The 11,550-nt window shown below is 37.3% G+C and overlaps 1 protein-coding gene across 1 annotated transcript in view; it reads right to left on the bottom strand.

Moving 5' to 3' along the window:
- Positions 1-3,437: 3,437 nt before the first annotated feature.
- LOC145764747 (histidine ammonia-lyase-like) overlaps positions 3,438-11,550 on the bottom strand; it is a 30,476-nt gene continuing 22,363 nt past the window's right edge. Inside the window, exons 13-14 of the mRNA XM_082576411.1 lie at positions 5,600-5,739; positions 3,438-4,171 (exon numbers count right to left, since the gene is read on the bottom strand). Of these exons, the coding sequence (XP_082432537.1) occupies positions 3,988-4,171; positions 5,600-5,739 (324 nt within the window). The 3' untranslated portion in view covers positions 3,438-3,987. The remainder of the gene's footprint in view (positions 4,172-5,599; positions 5,740-11,550) is intronic.

Below are 11,550 nucleotides of genomic sequence, written 5' to 3'. Positions count from 1 at the left end.
ATATTGCTTTGAAAAGTACCAAGTCCCCACCGACCCCCCCCCCACAGGAAATAGGGTTAAGTGCACTATAATCTTTGTAATAAAGCTGGCCACTATACAAAAGTTTTGGCTTTCCTTTTTCGCTGCTCACAAACTGTAATGCCATTCTGAATCAGGGACTCTACACTGTATCTGCTCGTCTACACTCTACAGGTACAGCACGTCTTTAAGCACAATTAGCACATCTCCAGCATATCGGCTACCCTAATTGATTGTTCGTAAACATTTGTAACTGTTTTCTTTTTTAAAGCTGTAGCCTAACTTTTATGAACATTTGTTTACGAACAATTAGTATTACGGTCAATTGTATGCCCGAAGAATTGCTTTACGAAGAATTGCTTTATGAAGAATAGATTTTACGAACAATTGCTTACGAACAATTGCTTTACGAAAAACCGTTTACAAAGAAAACGTCGGACACCGGTAGCTTGATGCTACTCTAGTTTCGTTCGAATTAAGCCTTTTAATAAATATCACAAATGTATTTATTTCGCTCTGTTTGTCGTGTTAACTGTAAAGGGTCGCGGAATATTTTAGGAGATTAAAAGGGGTCGCGAGCAAAAATTTTTGGGAAGCAATGAACTATTAGACCAGTTTTTCCTTACCGGTGCGCCGCGGAAGGTAGCCAGATGCGCCCCAGGGAAATTGATAAAATATTCAAAAAACAGCAACTTATTATTTTTAGAATTACGAATAGAAAGTATATGTTCTCTGACCCTATAAAACGGATAATTCGGTTTGTCAAATAGTGTGATATTTTATTGGTCAGAAGTCAGATTATTTTCAAGCGAAGGTTGTGCAGTTTTTTTATGATTTGAAATTATTATAATATTAGAAATGTCATTTTTTACAAATCTTTGCTTCTTTTTTTGCTTAGCTCATTGAGCATACAGTACTTTAAAGATAATACAACTATGAGGCCTATGCAATAAAAACTTGCAAGCAATTCAAGAAAAATACCGGTGTCTAAAAAAAATTCGCGCTCACTTTGCTCGCCCTGTGCGACACCACATTTTCAGATGTCTGTAGGTGAGCTCTAAAGTAAAAAGGTTAAGAAACGCTGTTTTAGACAATAGAAATACGTCTTGAAAAAATAATGTGAAATTAATGTGTAGGCTGCGTTGAAGTAGGTACCAATGTCTTCTATATAAACTAAAAGCAAATTGGCTTTATAGTGGAAACAGCTCTAAAACAATTTTAGATTATGAGAAAACATTAAGACAAAGTATTTAGCTGCAATAAGAAGCGAAAATGTAATACGTTAATTATTACTTTCTTTATCGGATAAAAAGTTGATGTACAACTTTAATGTCATGGATTTGAAGAAAGTGGGAGATTTAAGCTGGGCTGTTTTTCAATCATTGTAGAATAATTGTAGATGCTACTCCAGAGATGTTGTCCACTGAAATTTATAAAGCAGTGGCTCCCAATCGTGGAGCTGCGACACCCGGAGATGCCGCCAAGACCGGTGCGTCCATTAGACCAACTAGGCGATCGCCTTGGGCGCACAGCACAACTAACTTTTTTATAGTTTTTTTTTAATAAAGATGGCTTTGTGTTTCGAATATTGTCGTAGAAACTGCAGGCCTATACTTTACATACGGTAATAAGCGAGAAAGTTGCTATGGTGCATTAAAACCGCAATTTCGATGAGCTCATCTAGAAAAATGCAGCCTATATTACATGTGGAAACCGTGGGAAGAGTTTGTTGCATTGTTTGCAAAACCATGGTGCAATCAAGCCGGCATCTTGACGCAAATGAGTTGAGGTGCGAACTAACAGCAATAACTACAAAATCTATGACACCTATAGATGTGCTATCATTTTAGTTCTATAAAAACTTTCAGACAATATACCCAATGCTTCATAGATTTGCATATTGTAATGCCTGCAATACCCTTGGCAAGTGCAGCTGAACGAAGCGTTTCAAAGCTGAAACTCGTGAAAATGTTCGTGACCTATACGCGCTACTTCTACAGTGGTTGAGGGTAGGCTAGGCTTTTTGCTCATTTTGCATACCAAGGAAAGATCAGTAGGCCTATATTAAAGTTTTACACTGTTTTTGCAATATGTTTCTTAAACTTTACTTTGGGCTACCACAAAATATTTTTCTCTTTTGTAGGGTGCCGCAAGCCTAAAAAGGTTGGGAACCAGTAAGCCAATAAAGAAACATTTGCGCTCGGCCATGTCTCTAATATCGATTGAACAGCCACACTTACAGTCAGTGGTCTTTTTGATCTATGCGTCTCAAAATTGTCTCCATTTGATGCTGTGACTCACAACTTTGTATCACAACATGCCAGCAAAGAGATTGATTGCATGCTTTGTGTTTCTACTTTTTGTTAGCCTGTATATGCGTATTTAAAAATATATGTATACTAAATAGTTATAGACGTTGACGTATTGCGCCCAGTAGCGGAACCAGGCGGGCACTTGGTCACGTGCCACACCAAATCAAATTATGAAGTGGGGTCAATAGTTTTTAATGTTTCCGACCAGTCTTTATTTCTCTAGGAAGCACTGTTGTGGACTTAACCCTATCTGTAGCGACATGGGGTTTTATTAAGACGCCCCACTCTAGTAGTGAAATATTCCTCAGAAGAAAATATGCTGGAAATGTGAAATTTCTTGACTTTTAGGTTTTATTCTTTGCAAATTTTCTAAACCTACACTGGTCATTTTTTTACCTTCCTGTCCTTCACAACAATTATTTCGTCTCAGGTGGCTAGACATTTTCGTGCAATGCTAAATATATATAATATAATGGTAGTGCAATATAAATGTTAGTGCAATTACTTTGAAATATAAAAACGCCAAAAAATGTCTTATATTTATAATCAAAAGTAATTTTTTGTTTAGTTTAGCATTACTTCATGTTATAGCCTAATCCAAAAATTTCAATTTTGAAGCTATTTTTGGGAAAGTAGAATAAAAACCGACTTTCTGACGTCTTTTCATCTCAAACGCTTTATTTCAATAAATTTGTTAGGTAAAAATTTAATTTCTATACGCACAATATACATGGGTGTTATCACGTAAAATATTTTGGCTCTGTGATTTTCATAGCTCCCGTTATTAGCGATTAATTAGCACGGGCTAAGATAGCCCGTGACGTGCTTTCCGCGTACGAAAACAGCTCGTAAGATAGGGTTGAAACCGACACTCTAAATGAGTTCGGTCTTACTCAAAAAATATTCAGCGGAAGCGAATATTACCATGACACAAAGTTCTTGCAAATTTTAATTTGCTGCAAATTGTTCTTTTTAGCGGAGATCATTTTTCGTAATGTTTCCCGACCAGTTCTAATTTCTTTTCGATGCCCTGCTGCCGTAAAGGCAGATGTGTTAAAATAATTGACTTTGGCTTGACACTGTAATAAAAAATACTACCACTCGAAGTCAGCAGAATTGCATGCTATATTGTGTAGGCTACAGCTCCATCATTAACACCAAAACGTAGGCCAACACCACACTATAACGTGGTTACTGTACAAACAAATATTTCATGATATGGGGTAGCCTACCGTAGCCTAATATGTTGAAGTCAAAACACAAGCAAATCACCAACGAAAATCAAAGTTGGCTAATCAATGCTTTCAGCCTCGGCTATATAAATGAATGCGCATTGCCAAGCCCAAATGTTATTTACACTTTGGCGAGATTCACACCGAAAATACAAAACTGTCTTCAACATACGAAAAACGTCACACCAAAAACGGCGCACGTTTGTTTCCTTTTACCGTTTATACCAGAAATTGTATTCCTGGTGTGAATGATAAAATGAAACAAACATGCATCATTTTTTGTACAATTTTTTTGTATGCTGAAAACAGTTTTGTATGGTCGATGTGAATCTCGCCTTACAGATTGTTAATACATTGCGAAGCAAAGCTGTCAAATCAGTGTCTTAACCATTCAACAATACGTTTAGGAATGCACTTTTTCACAATTAAAACCGCTGTGGTTCATAGTTGGACAGAACGCTTGAAGTAGGAGACATGGAGTACTTGTATGACCCTACAGGTGTTGCCATATTCAACTCATTTTCAGCAACTTTCCATACTTCGTTATCTTTGAGCAGTTTTGCCACAGCTTCTATGTCTGGTGAATGCACACGATCCTTGTTGTACGGCCTAGAAACATGTGACACGGTGTATGAAATAACCTAGGGCTACCATATGTTCTCTTTTAAGATGATTTGTTCTCTTTATTGAAGAAAAACAAATTGTTCTCTGAGGATACCCAAAAATGTTCAAATGTCGTATTTTTTTACATTTTCAGTTTTCTTGCTCACATTTTCAACAAGATTTCATTGAACCATTGTTATGTGACTTTTTTCGCAATTTCCAACCATTTCTGTACCAATGCAACATGCTGATTTATAGATTTTCAAAAAAACATGGCCGTACTATTTCATCTGCAGTTCTAAGCAATATTAGACGTTCGTTGAAACATACTACATTGCTTTGCGATTGTCTTAAGTAGCCAAATAGTGGTCAGCGATGAGTGCGAGCGGAACTACAAATCGACTTGTAAGGAAGTTTCCTCATTTGAGGAGATTTGATCAACAAATAGCCTATATGAAAATGAAAAATTGGGACAAAATCAAAAAAAAAAATTAAAGTGGAGTAAATCACAAAGAAACAAAACATTAAAAACGCAAAAACTTGCAAAAGAGTTTGACATATTTACATTTTAAGCTTCTCACACTTTTACAATAAATTATTGTTTTACCCTGATCTATTTTGTATTGATTCAGGGCTTGTAGACGTTGATGATTACCAACTTAATAGTTTGGCTAATTTGTGAAGTGAAACAAATCGAAAAATATATCCAATGTGCACTGTGCGTAACATAGCTTAAGTATTTTAAAAATAATTATTTTTAAAATAAATCGTGGCATGGATACCTACAACTTATGTAGGTGCAAATGTAGAATGAATTTAATCTATGATGCAGTCACAATAGTACAAGGAAGATAACAGCCGTTTAGTTGAGTCTGTCTTTAGCATCTCATTAACAGCTGCATACATTATTATAGGCCTACAACTTCAATTATAGGCTATATTGCATGCAAGTAAGTTTATGATTTTGTTAAAGTTAATCCTCTTTTCTGAAAAAAGTTAATGCATGGCTACATGCAGATATTGCCTGACTTGTCACTTTTTTATTACATTATCACATCACATTTTTATTTTGTCGCACAAATCTAACAAATCGACTTGCGAAAAACAAATTTGTCTGTTTTTTGTGTCTGTTTTTTGCTGGATACGTCTTTCTATAATTATCAAAAAGGATGTAAAAAAGATTCTTCATACGTAGGCTAACATTCTACTTGTACTCTACTCGCTGGCGAAACGTGTCCTCTTTTTAGGCGATGAAAATATGGTAGGCCTAAAATAACCATAACTATAATCGAATAAACTAGAATAAGTAGGCTAGTTGTCGCAGAAGCGTAAAAATTATTGGTGTTGCAATATGTGTTTATACCCTATGTGTCTGGGTTTCAATTGTGCGCTGTTTAGGCAAGGAAATAAAGAAAATTAAAGTAGGCTAATTACTTGGCAACCGTTCGAACAAGACGGTGGACGGCTTCCAGAGCGTCAGTTGAGCGAAGAGGTCGATGAAATTCTATACCTTGGCAGGCACAAAGCAATTCTATTGCAATGACGTACTCAACATGGCTGATCACCTTCAACACCTGAAAAGTGAAAACATATCTTTGGCTCTATCAGTGTCATTTTTATATTTTATTTAGCAATTATTTTCACTTTTTACTTTTAGCCACTCTTTGCCGTTTTTTAACTAAAATAAGTTAGTTAATTTTACATAAAGGAGTTAAATCTTTTTATAAGGCTATGCTCAACTTAATTTTTGTGAGACATCAAACTGTTCTTCTTGCGTATGAGGCAGTAATTCAGGCAACAACTCTCAACTGCTGCAACCCAGGGCCGTTGACAGGATTTCTCGGGCCCGGTACCAATTTTCGGGCCCCTTTCATCGACAATGTTATGAATATAAAGGTTGTGTACATACTGTACAAACTTTTATTGATGTCATTTAAGCATGGTCATTTAACAAATCTTGTGCAAGCTTAAAATTTCTTGAACTGCAAAATTTACCATCTTCATCTAGCGGTTGCTTTTTTGAACTTTCATTTGTCACATGGCGCTAGAGAATTACTTCCCGATTTCATTGATATTTCACTGGTCATTCTAGGTACAGCAAAGGTAGTGCAGACAGTCAGAAAGTTTTCAATTTGATCTGGGAAAGGTGTTTGGGCCTCGGTCAAACATTTGCTGATTGCTGCAATCTGAAAAGCGGTTTTGGTCTAATTTTTAGTTCAGAAATAGTGCGAGCAATCTTCTTAGCTGAGCCATTTTAATTTTTGAGTTTGAACAAATATTAGCCTGTTTATTTTGAAATTCGTGTTTCGGGTAATATTCGTGGTTAGGGAAATCACTGTACTGGACTAAATTCTTATTTTGCTGTTTGGTGGCTGAAGTGGATATTTTACTACCACAAAGCTGAAGTGGGCCCGGTACTTTACTATCTGACTGCTGAAATGGCTGTTTTAACCTCTGTTGGCAATTCCTTTAGATCTGATTATATTAAGATCTTGATAATGTTTGAAGTCGCGGAAAATTTTTTTAAATCCGTGCCCCTTAAATATTTCGGGCCCGGGTCCAAAAGTATCACCTAGGCCCCCGTGTCAACGCCCCTGCTGCAACCATTGCACTGTATCGGTGCAGAGGCTCCGAGAGGGGGGAAGTCGAGCCAGTTTCTCCTCTAGCAAAACATTATAAAGGAAAAACGAGTAGTTTTTTGTTTTTGCACTTTTGCGGGGGGCCCATTTTTACTACTAAAATATAAATGTACCAAATCAATAATAACCAAATTCTTAAATAAAGTGCGTAGTTCCAAGTATTTTTCAATCATTGTAAATGTCACTCCAGATGCTTCTTATCAAGAACAAATCATTTTCGTGTTAAGGTAGGCGATGTTGAACAGCTTCAAGACGTAAAATCTGAAGCTGAAACTATTTCTGTATCACTGAACGGTTTCGACTATATTGGTAGTTTCAGCTTGAAAACTGGTGCTGCTTTGGCTACGCGTGAACTATTTTTGCTTGACAACTGAACTTTAACTTCAAAATCTGCGTTGGCCAGGCATATGATGTTGTATCCAACCTATCTGGGAAAGTGAAAAGTACCAGTCCAAGCACGATTAAAGAAAGTAAACCCTGTCTATTTTTTTATTTATGGATGTTGTTGCTTAAATCTAGTTGGAATTCATAGTGTTGCCTAAAGCGTTGCTCAAATGTCATATCATTTTTGGAGTAATTGATCGACTGTAAGCTTGTGCTATCTTATAGCCCAGTCAGAGGCAAAATTCTGAAAAATTTAAAGAAAGCTGTCCTATCATCTTGCAAAGAAAATTGACTTCGAAAGGGTAATCAAGGCGTGGTGCAGTCAAACCCACTGCTTTACATCACCCTTTTGCAAATGAAGCTCTAAAGACTTTACTTAAATGCATTAAGTTGAAACCAACAAAAGTTTCATGGAATCATCGGTAGCTGAGTTAGTGCTAAAGTAGCCTACAACTAACAGTTTTAAATTCGTGACTGCTTTGCATTATGTGGATTACGGTCCTAAACAAGATTTACTGATGAATTTAATGAAATTAAAGGAACATGTTGTTATTGCAATTATCAATTTAAAAGAAAATGATTTTCTTTTCCAGGGGACAGAACGCTTTTATAACTCCACTTAATTAGCTGAATCATTCAAACGAAATGTAATCACATCGTACATTGCAAGGATTCGATAGTTGCTGAAATTGACAAATATATCAACAAACTCAAGCATATCGTCGATGAGTTTGAATTTCCATGAAAATTTCATCGTATGTCTGATGTGCAGTTGCACTTGCAGGCATCTGGGACAAATTTAAACCATTTGTATAACAATGACATTTTAGATGTCTTGGTACTTTTAACAGAAATTAGCTACACAGCAAACTTCAGCTGCAAGCCAGAACGAACTACCCCATGATCTTTATACAAGAAAACCATTGATTGCAAGTTTCGAAACGTTTTTCCAAGTAGTTTTGTTATGAATTTATTTGTTTTCCGGTAGCTAGCCTACCTCCAACGATTGCGATTTGAAAACGTGGTTTTAGCAATTACTGAAATTTATAAAGAATTGTTTGCGCTCCACTAGGCTATGACTCAAAACCGATTGAAAAGCCTAACAATACATGTCGTGCATAAATTCAGACGTCCAAAATGTTATCTGATCCGTAACTTTGCATGGAAAAAAGTCCGGAAAGGGTTGAATTAAATCATTGATGTCCAAAGTCCGGCCCGTGAGACGTTTTTGTATGGCCTGCGCTTGTTGTTGTACAATGTGTTATTTTTGACCTGCAGACACACACAAATCATATTAATTCAACTTGCATTTTTTAGAAAATTAATGTAGCTGTTGGCCTGCGAACACTTCGACTTCAGTATTATCAAATCTGGCTCGCGTGGGAAATTGTTTGGAGACTCCTGAATTAAATGCTTAGTTGAACTATTTTCGTTGCCTGTAGGCATTGGCGGCTCATTGGAATTGCATTGGCGGCTCATGCCATGGGGCTGCAGGGCTGCAGCCCCACCTAAAAGAAAAAGAAGAGGGAAAATATGTTTTCCTCTGTGTTTGTCCAACCCGGTTACTTTTTTCACGAATTGCGGATCGAAAATTGAATATTAAAAGTTTTGTTTGGCAACACGGATTTTGGGAAAACTTCTCTGCGGTAGGCACTTTAACATTACCCACTCGTCGAAAAGCGTACTCGCGATTCAGCTGATTTCAGTCATGTGACTCGACACGTGATATTCTGATCGAAAAATTTTGATACATAGAAATTTAACTGAATGTTTCGCTACAACCAGCGTTGCCTAATGGTTAGGGCAGAGGAGTAGTAATTTTGATTTCGTGGGTTCGATTCCCACCCTCTGCTGATACTATTTTTTCTTCTGCAACTGAACTGAGTGCAAGAAGGATCTTAAAGTGCCTCTGACAGGTTGGATCCAAGTATAGTAACTTTTTAAAGCATTTCCTAGCGCAGAATTACACTTAACGAACTTTTTAATCTTAACCTCGTAGCTCGACTGGTTGGGGCGTAATTTAATCAAACGACTGCTCCGCAGCGCCACCACAAGCGAAACTCCATATTTCACTGCTCTGGGACAACTTTGGTGGTATTACGTCATCTTAAGTGGACGTCGTTAGCAACGGATGAAACAAACGCTTCCTAGATGTAATTGGTGGATCACAATTTGGTCGGAGTTGGTACAAGCGGTTGCTTTTTTCGAAGATTTATTGTTTTTTGCAGTTTAATAAAACTGTACTGGATACGTTCCTACAAAACCTAAAATATACTTGAAGTGAAAAATGAAGAAATCGTACATATCATCATTCATATTTAATTCATCATCACTATTCAAAAATAAATAAAAGTTCTCTTTCTCTCTCATAATGTGCCTTCAGTTGGCTATTGAAATCCTGTGTAACGGCCATCTGGATCTGGAAAATTGTTTTGGATTCGCCAAACAATGCATGACGGCATCACAATCCGATTGTTGCTTCCGAGAGCATCACCTTGTAGTATACACTCCAACACATGCCTGTAGGCATTTTTGCTTGAGTGGTATTAACAAAATCATCTTCAGTGAAGTGAACATATACGACTAGTTTTGTATGGCCCATCCCACTTTCGAACACTTAAAGAAAACTTTGACCATTTTCTTCTCAGTACCTTGTTTTGTGGGAAAGTAGGAAAAGAAAGCACACGGTCTTTGTCACTGACAATGTCACATAAACAGCAATTTGTAGGCATTGCCTCAAGCATAAATTAAAGGTACTGTTTGTGAGATACTGTTGTTACACTGCAAATGGCTATAGCCAGATTAGGACAAATAAAAAAGTATTAAAATTGTAGCCCTATGAAACTGCAATTTCAATTGAATTGAGATGCTGTTTGATAAAAGTAAACTCAACCTATTTGATCGAAACCTGGTAATAATAATAAGTTCACTTTTTCATTTCGGTAATTCTTAATTTGCACATGCTTTAGACTAACAGAGCCCCACACATTCACGTTTTGCAGTAGCCGTACCATACTTTACCAAGTCATCACAGAGAAAGAATGTATCCTTCCGCTTACTGTGACGTCACAGCGGTGTTGCCGTTTTTATTTTCGCAATTGAATGAGTGCCAGATTCGCCGATGTCAACGAAAGTTTGCAAGCGTGTAATTTAGTAGCCTGTTGATATTTTTTACGATTTGCTGGTCAGGGAAGTTTGTTAGTGTCATCTTTTTGGTATCTTAGGTAAATTTAGCGAATTTATTTACCTGTCAGAGGCACTTTAATGACTGCAATCAATGGAGTTTATAAGGAAAATTGTGACTAAAACACAAAGCAATTTCACACTGAAAAGCAGGCACTCTTCGACGAGTGGGTAATGTTAAAGTGCCTACCCTTCTCTGCAGCCCGAGATTCTGGATTTCAAGCGCTCTGATTGGCTAAAAATTGTCCTTGAAACTCCACCTTTTTTGGTATTTTACAGCACACAGAACAGCAACTTTTGAATCTGTTGGGGCTGCATGGAAAGCAGCCCCCATTTACCGAATAACTGTACAGACTTTTTAAAGTTAGTTTTTATTTCGCAGAGTAGCGTTGAGCCATGAATGTAGAAGTGTTAGAAGTAGAGTTAGGGTATTCAACAGGTTATAGGAGGTGCTAGTCCAGCCTAGAGCGTCTCAAAATCACTTGAGCCTTGTATGCAACGGCTAGGCTAGCCAAGACCAAGCTGAAATACATTAACTTTTCAACTAAGTTTGAATGCATTTTTTTCAAAATTTGGGGTAAAGACATGCTCAGAACGCACCAAGTTTAATGTGATTTTTCAATTTTTCTGGGGTATGACCCCCCCGCAAATCGTTCGCCTTCGGCGAACTCAGAAACGGACTTAGCCCCCGGATTATTAATTGCAGCCTCACTGCTCACAAACAGCATCAGCCGTCACTGGCCAATTGTGTGTTTACAAAGCTTTCTAGACAGCAATGGCATTTTTGCTTGCATTAGACGTTTGCCACAATGGCATTTTTGCTGCAAGTGTAATCCAGTGATTATTGTTAATTTTTACATTGAAGGAAGTTCTTTTCATCCTGAGAAAAGTAGGCTGACTTCAGCTTAACACGAACATGCAACGCAGGATACAAATTAGTTGTATATTTGCTAAAAGATATTTTGGAGCCCATTTTTTCGCATTGTTTCCCGACTGGTGCTGACTCTCTCGGAGGCCCTGATTTCGGTGTTGGAGTCTATTAGGTGTAGGCCTACATGTCCTGTAGGTTGGAGAGTTGAACAATGATGTATAATGTGCTGTGCTGTTTGAGGTTTGCCACAAACACAGGCTGATGAGTCACACACATCCCAGTGAAACATTTTGTGCTTGAAGCGACCA

This window comes from Aplidium turbinatum, chromosome 2, assembly GCF_918807975.1.
Source record: "Aplidium turbinatum chromosome 2, kaAplTurb1.1, whole genome shotgun sequence".
NCBI classification, from domain to species: Eukaryota; Metazoa; Chordata; class Ascidiacea; order Aplousobranchia; family Polyclinidae; genus Aplidium; species Aplidium turbinatum.
This window is presented reverse-complemented; position numbering and strand designations above follow the sequence as displayed.